General features: G+C 38.7%; 1 protein-coding gene across 2 annotated transcripts in view; it reads left to right on the plus strand.

Moving 5' to 3' along the window:
* The window catches only part of SLC8A1 (solute carrier family 8 (sodium/calcium exchanger), member 1), a 342,375-nt gene extending 322,124 nt beyond the window's left edge, over window positions 1-20,251 (plus strand). For both annotated transcript variants that reach the window (XM_011970797.1, XM_011970795.1), the window contains one exon: window positions 16,765-20,251. In XM_011970797.1, the coding sequence (XP_011826187.1) occupies window positions 16,765-17,141 (377 nt within the window). In that variant the 3' untranslated portion in view covers window positions 17,142-20,251. The remainder of the gene's footprint in view (window positions 1-16,764) is intronic.
* The last annotated feature ends 6,835 nt before the right edge of the window (window positions 20,252-27,086 follow it).

Here is a 27,086-nt window from a genome sequence, read left to right on the forward strand (position 1 = left end):
TAATTACTGTGTCCTGTTGCTTTACTTCTCAGTGGACCCTAAAGTAACTTGTATGGTTGTGCAGGTTGTGTGCTGCATACTCCAAGAGGCGCCATAATCTGAGTGACCCTCCTGGAGATGTATGGGGTACCACATGCCTGGATGTAACTGTAGTGGCCCTGTCTAAAATCACGTAATAGCTTATAGGATAGTAACTACTAGTATCCTCATGTTACATGAAGAGACAAAGACTCAGAGAGAATAAATGACTTGTCCATATTTAGTCAAAGTTCATATGAATGGTAAACTGTGGAATCCATGTTGTCTCTTGTTTTTATAATCTGGTACTTAGCTACTCTATCGTGCCATCTTGGACTTATTTTTAAAGTATTATGTACACTCTTTTCCATATGCCTTACAAATGTTTTAAGAAATTTTTTAATTTCTCTCTTTACTTCAATTTTATTATTTTTTTTACTTTCAAGGCATGCAACAGTAAGATTACATTTAAACTCTTTAAGGTTAGGAACTGTTATTATTCTATTTGGCATGAAAAACACCTAATGGAGTCCATGCTTTGAAAAAATTCAGAAATGAATGAAGATCCAGTTCTATACCCATAAACTATTAGCATTTCCTGTATGTAAAAATGTAATCACTAAGACCACTGAAAGATGTTCAGTTCTGACCCAGCTGGCAAAATAAAAAAAATAGAATACCAAGATAATCCCCCTCAGCATAGCCATGTGCCGCTAATGAATCTGAACACAAAGAGAGATTTGGTCTTCCCGAGCTAGATCAAACACAGCTATAATACGCGGCCACCCAGGTACTGGTCAGTGGGGCCCAGGAAGGGCATGTTGAGGACAACCTCCTAGCAGTCATGTTCTGCCAAGACTTACTGGCAGCTTTGGAAATTACGTTCCAGTCTTCTAGATCTCTGAGCAGAAGTAGGAGTGGGAACCATGGAGTTTGTTATTCCAAGGTCTCACCAGTAAACACACTCAGTCTACTCTTCACTTAAGAGCAGAGATGTGGTCAGGAGGGAACACGAAAATGCCCACTCATCACAAACATGTTCCCCTTGGGAAATTGTGTCCAGTCATTCTGAATTCTGAGCTCCCTTGAAGGACAGCAGAGAATCAGATTAATTCCATCATTTCTTCTCATCCCATCCTACTTCAAACAGATTTGTTGTTCTTGGTACAAAGCTCACAGATAGATTGACAGTTGACAGTCTCTATCTCAGAGAAGTTATGCAAAGTCTTAGCACAATGACTACGCACTAAGAGGTTATAAAATAACATGAGCTTTAGAGGCAGGTAGACCTGTGTTGAAACCCAACCCTCCCTCCTCTACTTACTAGATGTATGACACCCCCAGAGGCAAATTGCTTAACTCCTCTAAGCCAGAATAATAGGAACATGAAAATCCATCTCACAGGGTTGTAGTGAGGATTACATGAGAGTGAATTTATAAGATACCCAACACAGAGCCTCACACAGAGTAGACCCTCAAAAATGTTAGATCTCCTTTACTTTCTATTTCAATACACTGATGAATAAGTTAGGCCTCCTGGGGTATTTACCTTAGCTACATTGCAGCAATTGAAAAATGAAAAACCAAGTAAATTTTCAGCCTGTCTTCATTTTTCCCTATGTTAGGAATTCTAGTGAGGTGGACACATCCAAAGGTGCTTCTGTTTCCTGCAATTTCACTGACCATGAGCTTTCTCCTGTCAACACTGACATTTCAAGTCAGACAGACAGTGTCGAGAGGTGCCATTGTGACAGGGTGCATACATATTTAATTGGATGGCTACATTTCACATCAGCTTAAATGGAAATGAAAACAGGGTTACTTTACCCTGAGCCAGTATTTCCCAGTGGCTATGGTGTCAGTTTCCCCAAGAGGCTCCTAAAGGGCAAGTATACTTTGTTTTCACATACTCTAATAAGCAACGAATTTCTTTACTACCAAAAATGTTCAGTATGGCTGAATGGACCCTCAAATCTGTAGTCAGGCCAAGAGGCAAGGCCAACCAGGGACACTGCCAGAGGGGCAAGCACGGGACAGCCCTAATCACTCAAATGACTTTCCACGGGACCTTATCTTAACCTCACTCCAGCAAGCAGCAGTCTGGAGTTTAAATGCTTTGTACGTTCCAGCACACTTTCCCACAAATAGATGATGTCATTAGAGTTAAAGGAAGCCTGCAAAGGCAAACATTTTTGAGGCGAGAATGAAACAAAAGAAGGCTAAAAACCAGAATTTACAAGATTTTCTCTAGAAATGGCACCATAACTGCCTCTTATCATATACTAAAAAAACAGTGGGGAATAGGCTGCATGCGGCCGACCCAAAGCATCTGTAAAAACCTGGGAAAGATCCATTTCAAAGCTCTTTGCATCTTTTATTCTTTCTCCTCAAAGGAAGGGATGTTTTATTAAATACTTTTAAGGGTTTTTTGTTGGTAGTTATACTCCTTGATTTATTTCTCTCAAAGGGCAGTACTGCATGGGCAGCTGGCATTGAGTACAAAGCTGGAGGGGAACCAGGATGATAACAATGATGTCATCTACCAGGAGGTGGTCCAGGGAGCAGGGATGCTCAGCATGTGTTCTGCCCGATCTGAAGTCCTGCAGAGTCTTTGGATTAGTGCCCCAACCCCATACCAGCCAACTTTATTCAGTCCCATAAAAGTCACAGGATAAGAGAAAAGAGCTAAAAATATTTTATCCTAGTCTATCTAGGCCTTCTTAACATACTCTAGGTTGGCCAGAGGAAGGGCACTTGGTAGAAACACAAACATACAGATGTGCGTTGGTGTGTTTTGTGTTTGGAGGGTTGGTGTTATGCACGTGTTATGTGAATGAATGTAAATTTCCCCTTCTTTTCAAGGCTCGGGGGTACAGCAAAGGGAATGAACGTCGAGTGCAACAAGAACATTCACAAGAGTGTCAGTCTTTAAGGAATGATTTGTAAATAATGTTGATGACTTTTATTTCTCCCTTTTCACATTTGAAATGAAGGTGACCAGGTGTGCTGGCTCACGTCTGTAATCCCCGCACTTTGGCAGGCCAAGGCAGGAGGATCACTTAAGTCCAGGAGTTCGAGACGAGCCTGGGCAACATAGTGAGACTCTGTCTCTACAAAAAAAAAAAAAAAAAAAAAAAAAAGTTTTAAATTAGCTGGGCATGGTGGTGTGCACCTGTTGTCCCAACTACTGAGGAGACTGAGATGGGAGGATCACTTGAGCCCAGGAGGCCAAGGCTGCAATGAGCCATGATCATGCCATTACACCCAGCCTCAGTGACAGAGTGAGACACTGTCTGAAAAAAATAGAGCATCTCAAGGACCACTGTTTTCTGGTGGTTTTTTTTTTAATGCTATCTCAGTCTGCATCTTTTAACAACTTTAGGGTGGTATCACTTATATACCATAAAACGTGTCCATTTGTAGTACATACAATTTCATGATTTTTAGTAAATTCACTAAGTCTTGTTGCCATTACCCTAATCAAGTTTTAGAACATTTCATCACCCCAGCAAGATGCCTCACAGCCATTTATAGGTAATCCTCATTTCCACCCTCTGCCCCAGGCAACCACTGATGTACTTTCTGACTCAATAGGTTTGTCTTTTCTCTATTTTTCACAAGGACCTATGCTAATATAAAAATGTCATGGATTCTCTACATGATAGGGTCAGAATTCACCATGGATTTTGTAAGATTTTCAAATTATTCGTCACAGAATCTCTCTGTACATATTTGTAAATTACATGAGTGAGATATTTTTTGTCCATTGCTTTGTGTATATATGGATTTGTCCACCTTTTTAAAACAATTCCACTACCCTGCCCCCAACAGTAATCTTGGTTCATACATTGCAAATTGCTGGGGGGTGGGGATCACACAATGGCACTTAGAATTAGCACTGTGAACTCTTAGACTCTTAGGGCAGTACGTATGTTTAATGATATATAAATGCCAAATGTCCGTGATCAGTTCAGTCAGTTGATCACAACATAGTGCTAAGGAGGCAGCTCTCACAATTGCAGCTTCTTACTCTCATTCATGGCCCAGCACATCACACTGTAGGTGCTGACTGTTGGCTCCTGAATCCATTCAGATCATCACAACCATTAGGAAGAGAGCAAAGAGAGCACACAGACCACAGCCTATTGATAAGAGGCTCTGTACATGACCTCCCTACATAAAGAATGACACATTGTTGCTAAACGCAAAAGAAGAAAATAGGGGCTATAAGAAAGCAAAACTTCATTGCCATGTCTGGTCCCTGCATGAGAAACAAAATGAATTTAAGCCCACTGGTATTTTTAGAAACGAGAACAAATAAAATGCTAACTCAGTTTAAAAGGCAAAGCTTACATGTGGCCATAAAAATTTTAATATCTGTTTGGGGTAGTGCATATTATAGATATGAAATCATGCTGCTTGGCATTTATGCACAGTGCCAGCTGGAATCCCATCACTGCTCCTCGGCACACAGACCTCACATCCTGCCTTTGCTCAGGAATGAAACATAAGCTCTGTATTACTTGTTTATACTCTGCTTCATTCCAGAAAAGGATTTCAATCCATCAGTGCTTTGCATTGTTCAATCCATCTTTTCTAGCACATGATCTAAAAACATTAACTCCGTTAGTGCCCATATTTGATAACCTTTTTCAGCTAAGCATCTACAAATCCTATATGTTGTGCTCAAGGAGAAAACAGCTTATTTTGGTTGTATTAGTTACAATCAAGAAATTATGTGTCATGTTTGTTTTTCTCCCTGGCTTGCTCCCCACCCCACCCTGCCTCTCTGGAGCCCAGGGGACTTTTTGGCATAGTCCTCCATAAATTATAAGCTATTATTAGGTTATCATTGTGAAAACTCCTGGGTCAAGATAACAAGAAGGCTTGCTGCAGCTCCAGACTAAAATGATCCCATTGGGGTCCACAGATGGGCCCACCAGAGGATTTATCATAGCCTGTGATTCCTGAGTTATAGTTGCAAAACAACAGCTAACCACAGCTATGCCAAGTGAGCATGAAAATGTCCTTCTATGAAGGACTCTGTGTATGATGAGCCTTCAGATGGTTGAAATATGGCAAATCAGAACCCCAAAACTAACCCACTTGTCACATTAGAGGACTGCAGTTCTGGTCGCTCGAGGGGAACCAGCACTTGGTATGAGGCTGCACTGGAAGTGGCTGGAAGTGCTTCCTGCTCTTTAGTCTGTGCTTTGGGGAGAAATGAGGCAAACCACTTAGAAGAACCTGACAATAATTTCTACTATGTCAAGTATTCTTATCCTGAGAGTAAAGATTAAGTTCTTTCATCTATAGCTTCTATAACTGAACTGAGTCTACAGTGGAATACTAGTGACAAGAAATATTCACAATGAAACATTGTATTTTGGTAATGCCAGTAGCTAACTTATCCTGAGAGTAAAGATTAACTTCTTTCATCTATAGCTTCTATAACTGAACTGAGTCTACAGTGGAATACTAGTGACAAGAAATATTCACAATGAAACACTGTATTTTGATCATGCCAATAGCTAACTAGGAAGTCCAAACTGAGTCTCTGAAAGCAATGTGGCATTCTTGATCATCAAATTTTCAAGTGGTTTTTCCTCTACACCATTCATAAAGGCATTTAAAAAGAGATAAATACTATTTTAAAAAACTAAAACAAAGGAAACAATATGAGCCAGTGGCAAAACGTAGGCTTTCAAGCCATTCTGCATGTCTTTTCATTCATTCTCAGATACTTAAAGAGCCCCCACTCTGTACTGGCCAGTGTTGGGCATGGCAGAGGTAGGGATAAAGACGACAGATGCTATCATCTTACTCCCATGGAGTAAGACTGGTACTTATAAACAGATGATAAACTTTCAGGTAGCACAGAAGGTGAACATTGTTAAGAAGAAAATAAAGCGAGATCATGGAGCCATAGAATAGAGAGTGTTTATGTGGGGGAGGGGGTATTCTAATTGGGGGCTTTGACTTTTTACACCACTAATCTCTAACAAATCACACTTCAGACCTCTAATCTGTGTTCCCCCAACCCCCACCCCAAGATTTACTCAGGCAGGTCTAGTCTCAGAAACTGTGAAAAGTTATTTTCTTTCCACTTCAAATAATGGCTTTGAATTATTTTTCCTTCTTACTCCGGCACCTGGTACTCTCATATGAGCCCCCCTACCGACTCTGTTCTCAACAGATGGTACCCCACTGCCCTGGATTCTTCTCCCACAGACCCTCCATTCTAAATATTCTGGATTAGTTATGACTTTGGAATATTCAACAAATGATCACAGTAAGATCCCAATGGTTAATGATGGTTTCAGGAAGGCAGACCCCTTGCATTTAACACACACTCACACACAAAATGCTTTAATAGTAACTACATTTGTATAGCTTCATCATTTTAAAAGTATGTTTTTATAATTTATCTCTTTGATACCCACAGCAGCCCTGAGAGTTAGGCAGCATAGATGTATTATCATGTTCAGAGTATGGGGTTGTTATCTGGCAAGTTAATGAAGGAACCTGGAAATGGACTGGCAGCATGAGGACCTGAACACCAGAAATTACAAGATGTGGGTTCTAATCCCACCTCGTGCCCTCACATTCTTCTGACCCCTAAGGAGCTTCCATTTCCTCCTCTGACAAAATGAAACTAAGGGTAACTGTTCCCACCCATCTTCCTCCTCAGAATTGTCAGGCATGGCAGATAGTATAACATTCATAGACATGCTCTGGAAATTACAAGAATCTATAAAAATAAGAGATACTTAACAAAAGATACTTATCTTTTGTTAAGTATCCACAAGAAGCTGTCCTACATCCCTGGGAGAGAGATAAAGGAGAAGATTTTGAGAAATCAGGCTCATGGCATATTCTTAGCAGCTTAGGTAGAGCTCTATGCCTTATTTTCCGGGTTTTTTGTTTTGTTTTGTTTTGTTTTGCATTACAAATTACCTATCTAGTAAGAGCCCAAGCACAAATGATGAAAGACGGGCATTGCAGCCCCTTCCCAAACATCTCAAGGATATGAATCTCTTAACAAGCTTGTAAAAGGTATTTGTCAGGTTAAGTGAATATGCAAAGCAATTTTGTAGGTGGAAGTCACTAAAACATACTGTTAGTAATAAAATATAAGGTATTTGTAGCACAAAATATAAAATTGAGAGGATTTTGGTGCTGCTCTGCAGCTCTTCAATGCTTAACAGGAATAGATGGGAAAAATGAAGACAAACACATCTCTCCTTCACAGCTGGTGCTGGGCAAACGTTCATAGTGGGTGAAGTTGCGTTTTAGGATTCTTGTTCCATGCTGTGAACTGTCCTAGACACCCTCCTGACACTGGATCCCAGGTCAGATCCTGATGTCAAAGTTATCTCCTCCTCTTCTATTCCACTCCTTCCTCCTCCCTGCTACACCCTTTTGAGATGCACCTGCTCCGTGTGTAGTATGTAGGATGCTTTTCATCCAAGGATTTGTCTAATGTAATTATGACTGCTGAATTAACCAAAAGGACCAGGAAGAAGCTGAAATTCAACCATTCATCCTTCCCAGATAGACTCTGTATTTATATATCTATTTTAAACCTGTATTTATTAGCTTTTAATAGCACAAGCAATAAACAATACATGCCCTTTGTAAATAAAATAGAAAATGTTAATAAACAAACAAGAAAAAGAAATCCTGCCATCTCACCACCATCTACATTCAGCCATTTGCACCTTTAAAATTGTGAAATCCTGGGATATTTAAATAAACTGCACAAAAAATGTGTATACAGATATATAGCAAATATTTACCCACACTATACACTGATAGTAGGCATAGTTATATAACCTGCTTTCTCACTTAGCAGTGTGTCATGAATGTTTTTGTTAGTGTACTTTAATAGTTGCACAATATCATGTTATATCAAGTTGCAAATTATTTTTTCTAAAATGACAGACAATTGTTTCTAATTTTTCTCTAACATAGAACCTCTGCTGCAATCCCTGATATAAATTTGTGTGCTTGTAAAATTGCTTCTAGAGCCTCAGAAGTAGAGAATTGCTGGGCCAAATAGTTTGCAGACTTTTCAGGCTTTTGATAGCTATATATGCTTTTTTGTATCCTATGACTAATCTATAGGAATGGGTTAATGGAGGAAATTTTACACCAAATCACAGCAAAGTGGAAGGCAAAATGAGTGAATTATTGGAAATTTTCAGAACCCATTCAAGACTCACCTGTCCTCAAGTGTCACGTGCTGCCTCCTGTGCTGGATTGAGGTTGCATGCAGTGGCCTACTTTTAATAGTGTTAATATTTTTGTGAGCTGATAATACACAAAGCAACCCCTTCAAAAAATGTCTCTGTGGAATGAGTAACTGGGTAGATATCCATTGGGGAAAGGCACATGTCTTCAGCATATTGTCTAGATCCATACACTTAAAATCACACCAGTATAATCCAGCTGACAACGAAGTTTCCTTGTAACCCATTAAGGCTACCTGCCTGTGAGAATGAAGGTTTCTATTTTCTTTATATTTCTCTTCAACTTAGAGTACAGTTTCTCTCTCTGATCCTTCTCAACTAGCTCTAGCAAGACAGGAAAACCTATGTCTTTACTATCTCTAAATAGGAGAGAAGAGAATTTGAGGAGATTTGGATAGGAGATGGATGATCCAGAAATAGAACAAAGCATAGAAGACAGAACTAGGCTTCAAATGCAAGGAGGATTAGCCGAAAAAGGGAGATGATTAGGAAGGGAGGAGTCAGAGGCACTGATCAGTGCAGGGCAGCCCTAGATTGTGTTTAAGGCAGGAAGTTAGTTTCAGTTATATCTATTTAATAACAAACCATCTGGCTTGGGAAAATGACAATTAAGTCAGCTATTTGTTTTTAGCTTCAGATTTGCCCTTTTTTCCTTTTCAAAATTAGTCAAATGTTGCTTTACTAAATCTTATTTTTCTTTTTTGCCCTCACAGACTTTGCATTATTAAAATAAGGGTTACTATGAAAGTAATAGAATCATGGTTCAAAACTGAAAATATCAAAAACTTTATGCTATTTTAAAAGCAGGTTCATTCCAGTCCATTTTAAAGTACTATAAAGACAGCCTAAATGTAATGCCAGGAGAAGCCAAGAATTTAAGAAATCAAAAAAAAATTATTCATCATTTGGAAGCCAAATGAGGATTCTTTTTACATGAACCAGTGAAGTGAGTGTGTGTATCTGAGTGTCAGAGTGTAATTTTCTTTATCAGAGAATTATCTCCATTGATGGTATTAAAGAATAAGGAGTCTTTCATGAAAATAGCTCCTCCTTAATCTGTTTCTGATCCATGTTTGCTAAAGGAGTCAGCCTGATGTTTCTCTATGGAATAATTGTATTTATTTTCTTTCACACGATCAGCTGCTTTACCATTGTGTATTCACAGTTGGAGTTGAACATGATGAAGCTTCTTGATATTTTCCTTGGACTCTGTCCGTTGTCAAATGTATCAGTTATCTAGACCTTGTCAACACCCCTTGGATCCTCTCGTGGACACCTGTGAACATCACACTGAAAAATAATCCTATTCTAGGTGTGTGTAGTAGAGTGTTATCATTTTCTTTGAGAACATGACTCGAATTACAGTTTGGAAAGCAGATCAAACAGTGCTGCACTGCTAGTTTGTATCCTTTCACTTCTCTGTTTTGTGATCCCTGAAAAATAAACCTCCATTTTTTTTCTCCTTTAATTAGAATAAATTTCTTTCTTTGAACTTAAAATATAGCAGGATATCAGATACAAAGTAGGAAAACTAAGCCCACAAAGTACAAACATTCATGTTAACATGTAAAAAATGAAAAATAGCTAATTTGTTCAATAACAAAAATGGTTACTTTAAAAACAAATCTATGCGTCACTCATTCCATGCATCATTACCTCAGTTAATCCAAGGGAGGCATCATTGTCCTCCTTACAGGGACAAAGAAACCAGGGCTGGGAGTAGTCCGTTAGTGGAGCTCAATCTGGTTGGGAAAGCTTTGATAAATACCGATGCTCCAGCCACATCTCTGGCCGATTCAGCAGAAACTCAAGGTGGAGCTAACAAGTTCGTGTTTTCAAAAGTTATCCTGCTGACTCTCATTTGTAGCTGGGGACAAAAGTGACTAGAAGCAGGTGCCCTGATCCTGCCAATATAGGTCCTCTTGAACTTTCTACTTATCTCTGTTTCCTTCTCTTCTAAAAGTAGGTCATGTCACTGTCTCCATTTCTTCTTTACCCTCTTCAAGGACAACTTTTATGGGCAGAAATTTTCAGTGTGTTTCCTTTTTTCAACTCCTCATCTACCTGGTTATTAATCAATCATAAATCAGCAATTCCCTCACCTCTTGAACTTCACTTGGAAGCCAAATGATGATTCTTTTCACATGAACCAGTGAAGTGTGTGTGTGTGTGTATATGTGTGTGTGTGTGTGAGAGAGAGAGAGAGTGAGTGAGAGAGAGTGAGTGAGAGAGAGTGAGTGAGAGAGAGAGAGAGAGAGAGGTTTTCTATTTACTTGGGTAAATACATACCACAACCAAAGACAAATGCTTGTTTAAGGTCTTCAATGACAGCAGAAGAACAAGTACCTAAGTAAACAATATTTCTCTTTTGATTCTAAAAGAGCAAGACAGATGAGGGTATAGAAGAGAAGAAAGAAAAAAGAGAAGAATATATACACTGTTTAAGCAAAGACATCTACCTCACAGCCATTAGTAAGATTTGGGCTTTAAACCAAAAGAGCTCTAATGTCTTTTAATGACTTCGGTTGTATGAAATTTTCAAAGTAAAATAATTAAGAATTTTAAGCACTATCACACTTCTAAATGCAAAGAATTGTCAAGTTAATAATTTTTCAAGGGTGTTATAACTCCTTAAAAGTATAGAATCATTGGCAGTAGTCAGAATTCCCTACCATGTATGGATTCTCTGGGGATCTGGCTCTGTTGTATAATAAATATAGCTAATAATACTGAACGTCCATTAAGTGCCAGATCCTATTCTGTTCATGTTAACTCATTTCCTTCAAAACCCTATGAAGTAGGTAAGTTTCCAACCTGGCAAACAGAGCGGCAGAATTCAATCAATTTAGGTAGATTCTCCCTCGTTTGGCCTTTTAGGGTAGCTGGAACAGGGTTTAAAAAAAAATAGGAGAATAACCATATTGTGAGTGGAAGGAGTTACAATTAAGCAGCCCCAGCATCTCCAAGATGCCTACCCACATTTTATCAGCAAAATAACCAAGGTCATCCATGTTTCTAAGAGAAACCAGCTTCTCCTTACTTCTGTTTAACTGCTTCCCTGAAACTCAAATATCTATTACTCACAGGAAAACCCCCAAAACTGGGCACTTGGAGTGCCAGCTCCCCTTCCCGTGTCTTACAGCTATGGTTCTCAAGCCTTGGTATAAATAAGAACAACCTAAGCCACTTGTTAAAAGGTGTATTTCTGTATCCCGTCCTCAGAGAGTCTGATAAAGTGGATCTAGCAGGGATGTCCGAGAGAGAATACAGTCATAGCTTCTTAGTTTCTGTTTCTGGTTAGGCCAGTAAAACCCCTTCGTCACCCCTCTTTTCTGCTTATCACTAGAGACAGAAACTAAAAACCATGGCTTCAGGCTGCTAAAAACCTAAAACAGAACAAAACAGAACAACAACAACAACAAAATAAGGCAGGCTGGACAAGCTTGGGGGTGAAACCCCAAATCTACATTTTTTAAGCAAAGCTCTCCAGGCACTTCTGACTTTATTAACATTAGACACAGCCTTTGAAACATGGTCATCTCTCTGCCACCTTGGCTTCACTCATATCAATGAATGGCCAGTCAGAGTGATGTGAAGGTGATAATTTTGCCAACATTTCTTATCTAATTTTAAAAGGTAAATGACTGTGCTGTGCAGTTTAATTCCATAAATATTGTCACAGTTTGATCAAAGGTAGTATCTTCAGGTCTTGAGATCTTCCTAGGATTTTCAAATACTTCATTTAAGTCATTTATTCTTCACAATAAGATAGTTGTAATCATCAGTTAATTATTGTTAAGAGTGGTTATGTACAAACTCTTATCAAAAAAACACCAAAATCATTGCATATAAATTTAGTATTTTAGTCTATTCTGTGCACCACCCAAACAGTAAAATTAGAAAGAGTCTTAGAGATACTCTAATTAAATGAGGAAACTGGAATCTAAAAAAGTGAAGTGACTTGCCAAGAACACACAGATAGTTGGAAGAGCCTAGAGTCTCTTTGATGAGGCTTCTTCCACTACTACACCATGAAGATCTGTACGCTCTGGCTGCCTCTTTGTCAGTCAATGAATACATCAAGGTGTGGTTGCTGGGAGAAGCAAGCAGACCTTCATAACCAGGATGGACTCCAATTAAAACCACTGCCAGTGTCAGTTCCTGAGCATGAAGCACTGGAGAGCTGAACAGCTGGTCTCCAAAGAACTCTAAGAGCCAAGAATAAGATGAACCATCTTGGGTGAAACCCTTGCTCCAGATAACACATTATCCGTAAGTCCATCCTGCAAGACTGTGAGAATGACCTTTTTTATAGAACAGATGTTTAATGCTTATCCTATAAGTAGTAATAAAGTTTGAGAAATTTAGGTAAAGAATAATTGTTGTAGGAAAGGGGGAGTATTGTCCTATTTTTACATATTGACTAGATGACTGGGACAAGGTTATAGACCATGAACTTGAGGCAGGCCTGCAAAGAACAATTACGTCCTGACTTTGTGATGTGTAGTTTAATTCCAGCCATGCGCTCTCCTTGACAGTCTTCCTTCTTGATTTATAGTCATATGTATCAAGGAGACAGGACTAAAAGTCTAAAACTGTATGACTGATCTAAAATTAATTAGAATTCAAGGTGGGAGTTAATAAGAAAAACTATTAAAAACCTAGCCAGGGACATATATGAAGGAAAAAATACATACGTTGTTATCAACATATTTTGTGTCAATTGCATTGGAAATCTGATCCATATATGTTTTAATCTAATGTGCCAACCTCTGAATATTATTATATCCCCTTCAAGCCCAAGGCAGTAGTTATTTCTTGGATTTTATTTTAGGAAATGGCATTTGCCTGGTTTAACCATAGGCAGGTTACAGTCTTAGTGTTCAGGGTAAGGCTTGGCAGCACCTAACATGTGGTATGTGATGGATTGCCCTATGTGTTGAGCAGCAAAGCGGCAATAAAAGGTAATTTGGGGAGAATCCATCGCACTTCATTTGGAAAACAGAGCTCTCTCTGTTGGAGCTAAGGTTAGTGGTTTGGATTTGCATGTGTTCCTGCAGTATTTTTTTTACATTGCTTTTGAATTGAAAATAAAAACAGACAAAAGGTCTGATGTCTAACCCAAGTAAATAAAACCTATGGGACACAAAGTAGCCAAAAACATGTTTTACTTATGTGACAAGCTAGTCACTTTGGCTATTAACTTTTAGGAAATTCAAAGAAATACATTTGAAAAAAGAGACATTTGAAAATAGGAACCTATTATTATTACAAGTAAGAATCTTCATGCAACATTCACATTAATAGGCTAACTGATAAATGGCTTGAGGGAGAGGAAATCCCTGCATAGCCAGGTATGCCCTCCATGTCAGCCTAAAGGACTGGTTCGAGTGCTTTGAGTCCCCAGACCCAGGAGTCTTTGATTTTAAACTTCCTTTCCTTCTGGTGCAGCAGCAAAGGTGCCATCCAGAAAGCCCAGAGTTTCTGAGTACATATGGGGTACTCAGGAAGTCCAATGTGCAATGTACCAGCTGCCGGGGGAGGTAAGCAGGTGTATGCTATGGAACAGCACTAGGTCACCCGTCCCTGTAGCATACAGAGGGAATTACCACCCCTGCAACTGCCCCACCTAACATGGCCATCTGTTCACCACCAGCCAGTGCTACCAGTCATTTCAGCTTAGAATAACATCTCAGGTGTTTCTCAGCTGTAGCTGAGCTGGAAGCTGCTTTCTCCTGCCTCAGACTCTTGTTCTTTTACTTTCCTTGTTCCACTGCCTGACTTTTTTTTTTAAAAAAAAAAAAAAGCAACTTCCTTTTTTTCTTTTTGAGACTGCTGCTGCCCTGTTTCTATTAACTTTTAATAATGAAGTACAAGAAACCATTAAGATTTGTCTCGCTTTGCTTTTACTCACCAGTCTCTGTGATAGTTGATTGGGCTGCATCAATGTGTGATCATGAATGCACAAAGCAGCACAAATCCAGGAGTCTGGATTCATAGACTGCCCATACCTTCTTCAATCTTTGTTCTCCTGATACAGGAAAGAGCATTTGGAAAGAACCTGCTTCACAGTTTCTGAGTGAAAGGAACAGGGCCACCTGAAACGAACTAAGAGGAAAGACAAACTTCGGGCTTCCTGGAAGGGGCAATGTGATGTGGACTGAGAATGGGCTCTGAAATCAAGCTTTGGTTTAAAGATTCACATTTTGCTAAGACCCTATCCAAGAGGCATAATATCACAATGTCACAGTTTCGCATGTCATGAAAAGGAAGTAATGACATCTAGCCCATAATGCTTGTGAGAGGGTTGAATGAGAATATACACGTCGCCTGTGTAGCATAGTGCCTAGCATGGAATAAGCAGTGTTTGCCTACTTCTTTAATTATGAAATAATACTCAGATCTCCTTTCCATCACAGGCAGAGGGCAGAATCGATGAGACAGGCCTTCAGAGCTGACCAACTCCCTTTCAGAAAGAATGTGATACTGCAGATGCAATAGCCTTTGAGTAGCCTAAAAAACCTTCTTAGCCATTGTAAAGCAGGAGAATCCATGGGCTGACCTAAATTTACATGCTGAACATATCTTCCCCACTGGAAGCTTACTGAAGAAGGATGGTGGCAATAGCATAACAACAGAGGGGAGAGACTAGTCCAGGTATCATACGTACAACTACATACATGCTCAGAGCATGCCCAGTAGCTCAGGAGGACCAGAGCAGATAACACAACACCTTGTAGTCATTTAATGCTTGCTGTTACTGGCTTTGAAAATAAGTTCAATTTGACAGTTATTAATATCTGCTATAAACCTACTGTTCAAGGTAACTGAAAGGACTTTGTCTGATTTTTTATTTATTTATTTTTTGAGATGGAGTCTCGCTCTGTTGCCCAGGCTGAAGTGCAGTAGCATGATCTTAGCTCACTGCAACCTCCACCTCCTGGGTTCAAGCAATTCTCATGCTTCAGCCTCCCAAGTAGCTAGGATTACAGGTGTGTACCACCATGCCTGGTTATTTTATTATTATTTTTTTTTTGGTATTTTTAGTATAGAGACAGGGTTTCACCATGTTGGCCAGGCTGGTCTCAAACTCCTAATCTCAAGTGATCTGCCCATCTTGGCCTCCCAAAGTACTCAGATGATAGGCATGAGCTGCTGTGCCCAGCCAGCACTTTTATGTCAGGAAGTAGGCATAATATAGACAGGAAATTTAGTATCTTGCAAGTTCTGTTCACATGTTTAATATAGGAAGCTATTTCAGATCCTACCTCAACTTTTAAACTGATCTAGTCTGCTCAGTTTATATTGTTTCCAAAACAACAAAAACAGCCTCTCCTACTTTGTGTCAAAAAGCATCAAAAGTATTTTATTTACATGTAATATTTCAGCTTACCAATAGCACTCTGAAGTGAGCAGCACTATCCCCATTTAACAGGTTAGGAAATTGAGGCCCAGAGAAGTTAAGTAATCTTTCGGAGTCACAGAGTCGGCTGTGAAGGCAGGATTTGAAGTCCCCTGGCTCAAATGTGCTCTAAACCCCCGTGTTCTACCCATCAAGAAGTTCAAGTCACTGTTGTTCAACCGTCTGTAGTGGACCAAGATTTTCCTATCATCACAAAAAGTTACACTCAGGATTACTAGTAAATAAAGTGCTTTGAAAATGGTCATTGGTGCCCACAGCACAGTGAAAGGTAGAAGAGCACCATGAGAAAGCATTAGCCTTGAAGACATGAAGCAGGAGCTGTAGCCCTAACATGGTTTTTTCCTAGTTGTGATATTGCATCCACTACTTCTCATCCCTAAGCCTTGTTCCCTCACCTCATAAAATTACCATCACAATCAATGCAGTAATATAGCTGAATCTGCTTTCTTATTCTTAAGGCTCTAAGCAAACGTCAGCTACACTATTATAGTTCAATTCTTTTCAGTTCCACTATTGGCTTGCTCTTGAATCTTGAAAACTCTCTCCTGACATCTTAACTTTCTCATCTATAAACTAGAGCTGCTGATACAGCATCTTTTAGTAATATCCTCCAGCAGCTGTTTCCAAACTTTAGTGACCTGGAATCTTTTAGGATACTGTTAAAATAGATTCCTGGGCCACTGTCATGCCCAGCGCAGCTGAATGGCACCTTGCAATACTCAGTTTTGGAAAGGACCCCACTTGATTCTGATGTAAGCTGTGACTACTTTCTGAAAAAATGCTGCCCTGCAAGCTCAATATTACAAAGAACTGCAGTATCTGTGGATACAGAACTTGACCAAGATCACTTTCTCAGTCCGTAACACAGCCAGCACTGAACCCTTAACTCCCAATATCTAGATCCTGTTCTTTCCACCCCATGAGTCTGACTCAAAGGAACATCAAAGCCATCTCTTGGTCACTGGGTTTATATCAAGGGTTGGATCCTAGAGTACACAGCTGAAGTTTGCAGCACTCAAAAGACATCTCTAAAAGAATGAGTGTCATTGACTTTCTCTTCTTCCTCTGCAGACACGTTTGCCAGCAAAGTGGCAGCCACCCAGGACCAGTATGCAGACGCCTCCATAGGTAACGTCACGGGCAGCAACGCGGTGAACGTCTTCCTGGGAATCGGTGTGGCCTGGTCCATCGCTGCCATCTACCATGCAGCCAATGGGGAACAGTTCAAGGTGTCCCCTGGCACGCTAGCTTTCTCTGTCACTCTCTTCACCATTTTTGCTTTCATCAATGTGGGGGTGCTGCTGTATCGGCGGAGGCCAGAAATCGGAGGTGAGCTGGGTGGGCCCCGGACTGCCAAGCTCCTCACATCCTGCCTCTTTGTGCTCCTATGGCTCTTGTACATTTTCTTCTCCTCCCTGGAGGCCTACTGCCACATAAAAGGCTTCTAAAGGAACTATCAGATATAGTAAATTTATATATATATACATATATATACATAAAAATTATGTATAACGGACAGAGGAAACTGACATTTGTCATGTTCACTTACCTGCTGATGGAATCCAGCTTCAAGAGCATACTCTGTACTAGGGTCGAAGTCAAAAACCATCACCTCCCATTCCCAGGGGCATCATCATGTTGAACAAGGCATGGAGGCAGGGCCATCTTTGCAGCTCGGTCTAGAAGGGCTGCACTCTCACCAGGTTCATAAATCCTTCAGGCTTTGATTTGTTTTCTTGTTTTTGATTTTGTTTTCAGTGGGGCTGGGGAGGTAGTTAATGTTTGGCTTTATTTTTGTTATTTTGTTTTGTTTTGTTTTGTTGGGAGAGTCAGGGTTGTTGCTTTTCTTCGTGGGAAGTGAAACCATCCACATGTAAATGGGTTTTGGTAAAAATTTAAATCATTAATATTCTCCCTCACCTCCCCCAATCACTTTAAAACTTATTTTGGATTAAGAAAAAAATCTGGGCATGGAAGAAGAAAGAAGCATGTCTTCATTGTATTACCAAAGTTCATGCTTATCTCCGGAATGTGAGCAGAGGTGAAGCTGCCTCCAAGAAGAAGCATGAGAGTGGAATGGAGCCAAGAAATCTGATGGTTCTAGATATAGTCTGGTATTTAAAGATGTGATACCCGGCACTCTTGTTTAACAGGTACAAGGAAAACGTGCCTAGATTCCCAGAAACATTTGAAATCCTTTCTTTCTTATCTCATTAGCTCTGGACTGTGATTAGCAAGGTCCTTCTTCCAGCATCCAGCCCAGCTAAGCCCCCAGGTGCCCCATCCCAACCCTGTTCCTTCTGTCCACCTGCCATCCCCTATGCAAACAGTGAGAATAACCCCATTCAAAAAACACATCATCATTTTCCATTTGCATTAATATGTGTCCCAGTCCCATGTTGCTGTTGCTTGGGATTGTCTGTCAGTTTTATTTTCAAAGGCATCCATGGCTTGCACAATCTTGTTCCAGCCATGACTGAACATTTGCTCCTTGTTCGTGTGCCTGTTCAGAAATGTTGTTGTGATAACCTGTTACACAGTGCATGGTGAAAAACAAATAAAACAAAGAGTATCTGTATATAGTAGAGTACAGTACATACTATTCTCCCATTCGGCAATGTTGATTGGACATTGAAGACATAAGTGAGTTTTCTTTTCACCTGAGTTGTTACTTTTGTGTTGTTATTGAGTTTGATTAATTACTAGGGATAAAAGGAGAAAACGGCTTATTGTTCATGGTTCTGCACATTCATTTCTAAGAAGCAATAACTGTCATGTGGGGAGAAGTTAAAGTTATTGAGAGGATAGCAGGCAAACTACAAAGACCTTAATGGAAAATTAGCCATGTGGAACACATCAGAGGCCTCTAAAAATCACCCATTAATTCAGGAAGGCCAAGGAGAAAGGCCTTATAGAGGCGTGGGTATGTTGGATGTGCCTAGGCTTTCAGAGCCACCCTTTCCACCACACCTCTCCCTGCAAAGTATTTATTTCACATCTGCACTGTCTGGCACAGATGGTAGATAGTGCTGGTTTGTTCTTTTTTTTTTTTTTTTTATGTAAAAGGCTATTTTGAGCCCTGTTTCTTTCAATGTCCAGTCTAGTCCCCTTTGATTTTATCAGTAGTTCCTGAGTAAGAAAAAGAAGCCAGGGTGACCAATGGGCCTTTAAAAGTGTGTCTCCTCTACTTATGCTGAAAGAGAAGGCAATTAAATAAGATTAGTACCTCCCAGGAGGATTGGACTGGGATATTTTTAACCCTTTAAAAAGAATAGCTGTTTCTATGTTGAAATACCAAAGAACATGGATAAACCCAACATTCCAAAGTAGTGAGTCCACTAATGAGAAAAAAAATACAATGACTTTGGTCACCTCTTGGAGGCTTCTGTGTCTATAAGGAATCCCAGGCTGGATTCAACCCTAGCCCTCTGTATTGATTCAAAAATACTTAATAAATTAAATCTGTTGAGACTTATTTTTTCTTCTTTCACTCAGTAACCATGATCCATCATTTAATAAACATTTGGTGACTGAATGAGATTAAATGCTGGTTACCCACTTAATGTGCCAGGTAGTGTGATACTTTCTGGGGACTAAGCCATGAACAAAACAGTCTAGATCCCTGCCCTCAGAAGGGTTACAGTTAATGCGATTACTATTTTCATGAGTAAAAGCGAAGAAAGCCATATGGAAAGATTTTTATCTTGCAAGAACAAACAATTATGAAACTCTTTTAACATAAACACACTGAAACTGTATCAAAGCAATTGTCCAAATTGTATTTATACCCAAGATTTTCTTTAACTACGAGAGCCTAAAGCATATGTTTGGAAAAGCACCCTCTTTATCCTTGACCAACTTGCAGATAAATACATCTCTCCATTTTAAACGAAGAAGGGCAATCATGTTGGTGATCCAGATCACTGAGAAGGCCCAATGTATCCCATCTTTTATCTTTGTTGGCAATAGAGCTTTTCTATGGCCCACACTTTACAATTCTTTATTTGTCATTCTAATCCATCCTTCCCATCCTTTTTTTTTTCTTTGAGAACTGCTAAATGGAAAGCTAGCCTGGAAGCACCAAGTAAATATATTCAAGGAATATAAGTTGTTTAAACATTAGAAAAATTTTTGCACTCATTTTTTAGCTGTAATAGGAATGTCGATAATCCTGTAGCAAATTTTCACAGAGAACTTTTAAGAAATTCTTGCATTGATCAATTTCAATTTGAAAGCTTTTTGGTTTGTTTGCTTTTAAAATTTTCATGTTCTAGGAAACTATGATTCTGGTTGTTCAGGATTGTTATTATTATAGTTGTGTAAAATTATTTGTTTATTTTGTGTGTATTGTGCACAGCTTTAGGGGGGGAAGTGCACTAATTGTGCTGTTCCTTATAAATGGTACACATTACTGACACAGACAAATAAAGTTTCTAATTGTTTCTGATTTAATCACTAGTGATACAGCATATTCTGTATGGAATGTTTTCTCTTTTCTCATTATCATCTACTTCATTTTTTGTTTTCATGTTTTGAAGAAATAAAAACCAAAATGGTATTATTGTGCAATTGGTATCATCATCCAAAGAAAAAAAGCAAACACCAAGTATTCAAACTCTTGCAAATGTCAACCCTCCGGTCATGTAATGTTCTCTTTTTAATGTCCCGAGAGAACACAGTGTCAGAATATTTGTCTGTCCTACAGTGCTGAGATAAATGTTGGACATTCCTCCATTTCACTGATTTTTTTTACATTATTTAGTACCACTCTATCTACATCCTTTCTTGCATCCAAGATCATGAGCCCATAAACAGCTACATGTCAGACAACATGTTAGCATGCAGGGTATTACATCAAATCAGTCGATCCCAAAAAATTCCAATCCCAAAATTGATGGTAGTACAGTTTTTTCCCCCAAGGGAATGCTTAAGTAAATTGCTCTTTTAGTTTCATATGTTATATTCCTCTTGGTTTGCAGAACTTCTGCCTTGTGTTAATAATTTCTGTTTAAATATATGTTATTGACTTCATGTATCATATAGTCAAGAGTATAGGAGGATGTGACATCAGAAAAGGAATAAGCATTTGGGGGGGAAAAATGTGACCTCTAAGATTTGTGTACTTATTTGAAGTCGACATTAGTATTAGTGGACTTAGTTCTTACTATAACATAATCTGTCCACATGTACAAGTAAATGCTACTTTATTCATCTGATCATCTTTAAAATTTTCTTTAGTATTCCTCATTATATTCTTATGTGGTCATATATGGTATACTTTCATGTATGAATGAAGGCACTATTTAAATATTTTATTGCATCAAACTATCAGTATGTCTCTTGAGTACCAGCCTTTGGTTTAAAACAAAATGAGCAGCCAACATCTATTTCTTTAAACAGCAAAAAGAATAACTCAATGACCAGAGTTCCTTGACCATCTAAGAACCTTTCAGAAAGATTCTGTGACTATAATTATCAATTTCTTATAAGCAAATTTTAATGGGTTCAAATTTTCCGATTCCATCCTTCAACCAGTGAGGGTTTTATAAAATTTTGCTTTTTGTATCTCATAGCCTAACGGCACTAATTTTTTGTTGCTTTTCAAACATAAAATTGTTACAAAATATTGTTTCAGAAACCCCGCAGCAAAGATTCTGATGCATGCCTTCCCCCTGTGGCCTCACTATTAATGAACGCTCACCACTCACATTGCATTTTCCGCAGGGGTCTTGATTCATTGGTGATTCCACAGCAAAAGGTCCCTGATCCTAACCTGTCAAAATACAGTGAGACTGGCATACATCTGATAACTTTGTGGAAGCAATTAGAAAATTTTCTCTGGTAGATGATGATGCCCTCCATCCTCTAACAGTGGCAGAACTTTGCCTTCTCAAGAATATAAATCAGACCCTTTAAGACTTCTTTTAATATTTTTGGGCTCAGGGTATGGAGTCTCTCTGTTGATTCTGACTTTCTGACTATGATTTTGGGCAGTTGCATCCAGAGCAAGTTCTGAGTATAGTTTCATAACTTCAAAAACATTTGGTCATTTTATGATTGACAACATGTAATATTGGATCTCACCCTGACCTACAACTGGCATTCAGCTTTTATTATTGTAATCATTTCACTTGGCCAAGGCAGTTGGTAAAACTCAGTTAAATATCAATTCCAATCATTAAATTGGTGAGTGCATTATGCAAAAGATACAGAATCCTATTTCAGAAAAAGACATGCTATTTGTAAGTGGAATCCTTAGATTTTGTTCAGATATACCTACAGTTTTGCTAATAGAAAGCAGTCCTGCTATTCCTTTTTGCCTTTATGTACTTACCGCTTCTAACCATCTCGTCTTCCCATTACGCAGTACATTTTGAAATGTTGGGCGGTCCTGATGGTATTACACCCACAAGGACAGCATGGGAAGGGTAAACAATTGAAATAGATAGTTCATGTTGGGAGCTTAATTAGGCCATGATTAATCGTCTCTCAAAGCAGAGACTGTCTTATCTATAAGGAGCAACCACTGAGAGGTGGAACTCCCAAGGGAAAAAGTGCTGCAGGTTTCCAGCCCACAAGAAATGGTAAGTATTTCACTTTCTTTGACTTTTTCCCTGCCTGTCAAGATGTCCAAATGTACTCAGAGGCTGTCCACATTTTCAGTTTTGTCAAAGGTTATCTGATTTAATTTCGTAAGAAACATTTAAATCAGTGGTTATGTAAATTATTTATTTTGTTTTATTTTTAGGAAAGAGCATTATTTTACCACTTCAAAAAGCAATATGAGTTAGTAGTTAAAATTATGACCCATATTTTTTCAGGAAGACTTGCTTGCCCAAAATTGTCTTGTCTATCTGTTATCAATGCAGTCATTCATAGCTGCTTCAGTGGTTCACATTTTTTAGAATCATGCTTCTCTAGCCTTTTTTGCAAAGAGTTGGAGAGTTTTCCCCTTGGGAATAGGCAGTCTTAATCTTTCCTTTCCCTAATTTCAGCCTTTGCAGTTCTTCGATGGCTACTCCTGTTATATCCAACTACCCTTAGTGATGCTCAGTATTACCTCTTGGCAATAGGGAAAAGTCTTATGCTATAAAATGATTGCTCAAGACATGTTTTCTGAAAGTGAACTTATCACAGGAGAAATCAAATATAATGACATTCCACCCAGGTGACAGTCACTAGGACATAGTATGGAATTTTTTATAAATGAGCGAGACCAATTAAACTCTACAGTTACACACTACAACAGTGTTGTTTATTTTATACCTCTTGAATCATATTTATTATGCTTCAGTGCCCATCGACCTAGCCTTCTATTCTATCAATATATGTGGGTGTGGATTGGGAATGAGAACCAACATTCACATTCCTGATGCTCATGAGAGTTTCTACGAAGGTGGAGTATGTAAACCTAGAAAAACATAATATATAGCTTCCATGCCTCTAAGAAGTATGAGTGGGTCAAATGCTTCTCTGTGGGTATTATTTTTCTGATATGCAAATGGTAGAAAAGTTCACATTAATAGCCAAACAGACCAAGAGAGAAATTAGCCAACTTCAGTGTTAATCTGTCTACTTTGACAGTTAATAACATAGCCCAGCCCTCCTAATTTGTTTACTGCAAAGACAGATATACCTAGTTAAATCCAAGAATGTACTGGGGGCAGGGGAGATAAATTTACTAGAATAATTATACAACCCTCCATACTGGAAATTGCTTATTCACCGAGAAGAATCCTGCCCAGAAATTTTCAGAGACATTTCCTTACATTCCCAACTTCTTTTAATTTACACAACTTTTTATGAGACCCCTTGAAGCCACATAGTAAAACAAGAGATGAATTATCTAAGGAGAACTTTTGGCCCTCCCTCTAATGTGAAGATCTGATACTTGATTCTGTTTCCCATTCTTTCCAAACAGAAAGAACAGTTCAATTAAGTAACCAACTATGTAACCACTTTTTGACATAATTCCACCTAAAAAAGAAAGAGTGAACTAAATTGTACAAACATTAAACAGTGATATGATCCAGATGGCTAGTTTTGAGAAAAATAATATTTTCTGTAGATACCTTGCTCTCCCTTCCTGTACTAATCCTAACGCTCAACTTTGAGAAATACTCCAAGGAAGAAATCTTGAAAGATTGTACATTCAAATAATGCTCATGTAATTGAGTAATACGGCATTTGGGGTGAGAATTTTCTGTGTTGTTGATAAGAGCATATTTAAAAACAAGAGAATTGGCACAAAGAATGTGTTAACTAGGATTTTGCTACAAATTGCCCTAAGATATATGAAAGTTATATTTAAGTGAAAGAAATCCCAGTTTCCAGAAACAGTACAATTTAAATTTATATTCTCAGGTTTTATATGAAAATCAAAGTTGAGCATACATACTTTTTGGCTTTGACAACCAAAGAAAAATATGTTTTTGGCACACGTTTCCAAATTATTGAGTTATTTTGTAGAATACATTGGACTTATACAGGTATCTCATTAAAATTACCTTCAATAATTTCCCTTTCTTCAAGCCATAAAGTTTCTAAATTTTACAACTTGGCAGTTTAGCAATTTCATTTATGAAAGGCTGATTCCATTTTGATGTTGATTTTTACATTTCAGAATTTTTCATATGTAAATAATTGATACATTAGATGGGATACTGAGCTTGAGTCTCACCCAAATGAACCAAAAGGCCAAGACTGATTTATCAGTAGTCAGAAGGCCTCTGATACACTGGCTTTTTAATGAACAGCAAATACTAGTGTTGTTTTCAATATTCTTTGACTAAAAGTTTCCATTGCAACTGGTGCAAAAATTTTAAAAAAGATTTACAATGACAGTTAGAAAACTTTCTGTGAGGATCAGACATTGTGTCAGCACTACATCTTCTCCATCCCCTCTCTTGCTACAGCCCAGAGACACACATGTAAAAACAGGTGATCTCTGTAAACTTCAGCTGCGTTTTTGTATGTCTAGGATTGTCCTAAAAGCTCCTATCAGGTTAGTATCCGGTATCTTTTGAGAAAGACTTGGAGAGGTATGGAAGGAAGTATATTCCTGATTTCCCTACTTTTTAGCTAAAAATACAAATTCAGAGTTGTTTGAAAAGGGCTTAGAATAATATTAATTAAACATATTCTATAATATAAAGGGAAGTATTTTTTTAAAATAGATTTTTGTTTCTTTTTTAGCAAGCATTTCTGACAGAAAATTTTTTGGGCCAATTAGAGTTTCTTTCTGACTTTTAATTGCCCTCTGCCTTTAGGGAAAGTGTTGAAAAAAGGTCTTGAAAAAAATATGCTGGTCAAGGTCAAACCCTGGGGGATTAAAAACATGAGATTTTTTAATTTTCCCTCCAAACATAGCACTGAGCAGGCAGGTTACCATGCCTGCTGTTAATCGGCATTTTCTAAACACGTGTTTTGGCGTGCTGGGAGCAAAGGAGTAGGAGACGCACCCAGTCCCGCCACACATACCTGGACATCTTTGACCACACGGATCCTCTGCCATTCACAGTTTAGCTTAGATGTTCTTAACTGAACTAACCTCCAATTTTCATATGCACTGATCATCTCGTCCCTAGCATTTTCCCTCCAAGATCCTGCTAACAGGCAAACTAACCCTTTCAAACAGTTGATACCTGAGATTTCTCAGAGCACTCTCGTCAGAATAAGGAGACTGCGGAAGGGGCAGTAATGTCAACACCAAGTTACTGGAAACTACTTAACCAGCCACTGCATTACATGTTGGAGCCCATCTAGGACCCTTACCCTCGGAAATAGTGGGAAGACTTTATTTCTATTTCATCAACAGAACTTTTGTAGCCTTGAATCTAAGCAAAGGATAACATCATATTATAATGGAAAGTTATTTTTAACTACAACTGTTATTGTTAAATTTAGAAGAAAATATTGTATTTGAAGTTTCAGTCCAAAACTCTAAAGAGAACAAGGTTTTTACTGCCATCAGTAATCCTGTGAGAAATTTGACACTCCAGATCTTATTTGAGACAGATAAGTCTGATAAATATATGTATGAGACTTAAAATACTCTTGGTATTCTCAGGTTGTTCTCACAAATTCTGCATAGATTCAGTTTTTTTTTTTTATGAGAGCCTTTCTTATTAAAAAGGATTGAAAATTTTTCCAGTAACTGGTTGTTAAATGAGTCTAGCACCCAAAGAAGCTGGGAGCACTTGGTTTGTATCAGTGATTCTTCTAGGATCCCTTTCCAGGTTGGTCTCAAGCTCCTGACCTCAGGTGATCTGCCTTCCCCGGCTTCCCAAAGTGCTGGGATTACAGGCATAAGCCAGTTCAGCCGGCCTGGTAGTTCTGTCTCTTAATCCCTAGACACATTCTTCAGAAACAACTGTACATGGTGAGAGAAAAGTCCAAAGGAAAAAAGTTTTCCTTCCTTTAAAATAGACTAAATTTGCTTATCACCTTTAAAATTTGGACTGAATGTTTAAACACAAAGCAAAGGGAGATGCTCTTAAATGTCAAATCTGAAGCAAAGATTGCATTTTTGCAAAGCTATCCAGAGGATGTATTCATTATTGAGACATGGGATTCATTAACACATCAGTGCCCAACCACTGTCTCTCCTGTCCCATTCACACAGTATCGACAGCCAAATAAGCAGCTGGGCAGGGGAGACCTATCACTGTTAATGTCATAATCACATCACCACTGGATTACCAGATGTGGTCAGGAACTAGGCAGAGTAGGTGGGACCAATCCCAGGACTGGGGCCATACCACAGCCTCAGCTTAGCCCCTTGTTCGATACAGTTTATGAATTTAGAACAATGCCAGGAGTATTCTTTTTCTTTCAGCTGTGAACCGGCCTGTTCTGTTTGGCAAGCCTTTCTAGATTCATGCAGCTCCATCACGTGCTTGTTGCCAGTTTGAGAGTGAACCTATTATTTCAAACGTATTGCCATGACCAATTTTTACAAAACTGAAAGTAACACAGTGAGGTGGATTGGACCTAGTGATGAGGTGTCTACACTTGCATTCTTTTCTTCCAATATTCTGACACTCCAACTCTAGAAGTCATGGCATTAGTAAAATGAAAATAATAATTGCTTAATCACTGTTTAGATTAGTTCATACTTCTTCAGAGCTTGAAGCCTCCACTGCTCAACATCAGATCCATGGATAGTATTATTATACCTTTACCCAAAGACTGGATTTTGTAAAAAAAAAAAAAAAAAAAAAATCAGAATGGGTCTGGGTCCCTTTAAAGCAACTGACAAGGTATTTAATAACATTTTAAAACAATGAAGAAGAAAGGGTGATTCTGCAGAGGCTGCTGGGTTACAGAGGAGGGCAGAGGTTTTGTCAGACTCTCTTGATGTTTTGCTCTTCCTGGTAAGTTTTTATCTGTCA

This window comes from Mandrillus leucophaeus, unplaced genomic scaffold, assembly GCF_000951045.1.
Source record: "Mandrillus leucophaeus isolate KB7577 unplaced genomic scaffold, Mleu.le_1.0 Scaffold974, whole genome shotgun sequence".
Lineage (NCBI taxonomy): Eukaryota > Metazoa > Chordata > Mammalia > Primates > Cercopithecidae > Mandrillus > Mandrillus leucophaeus.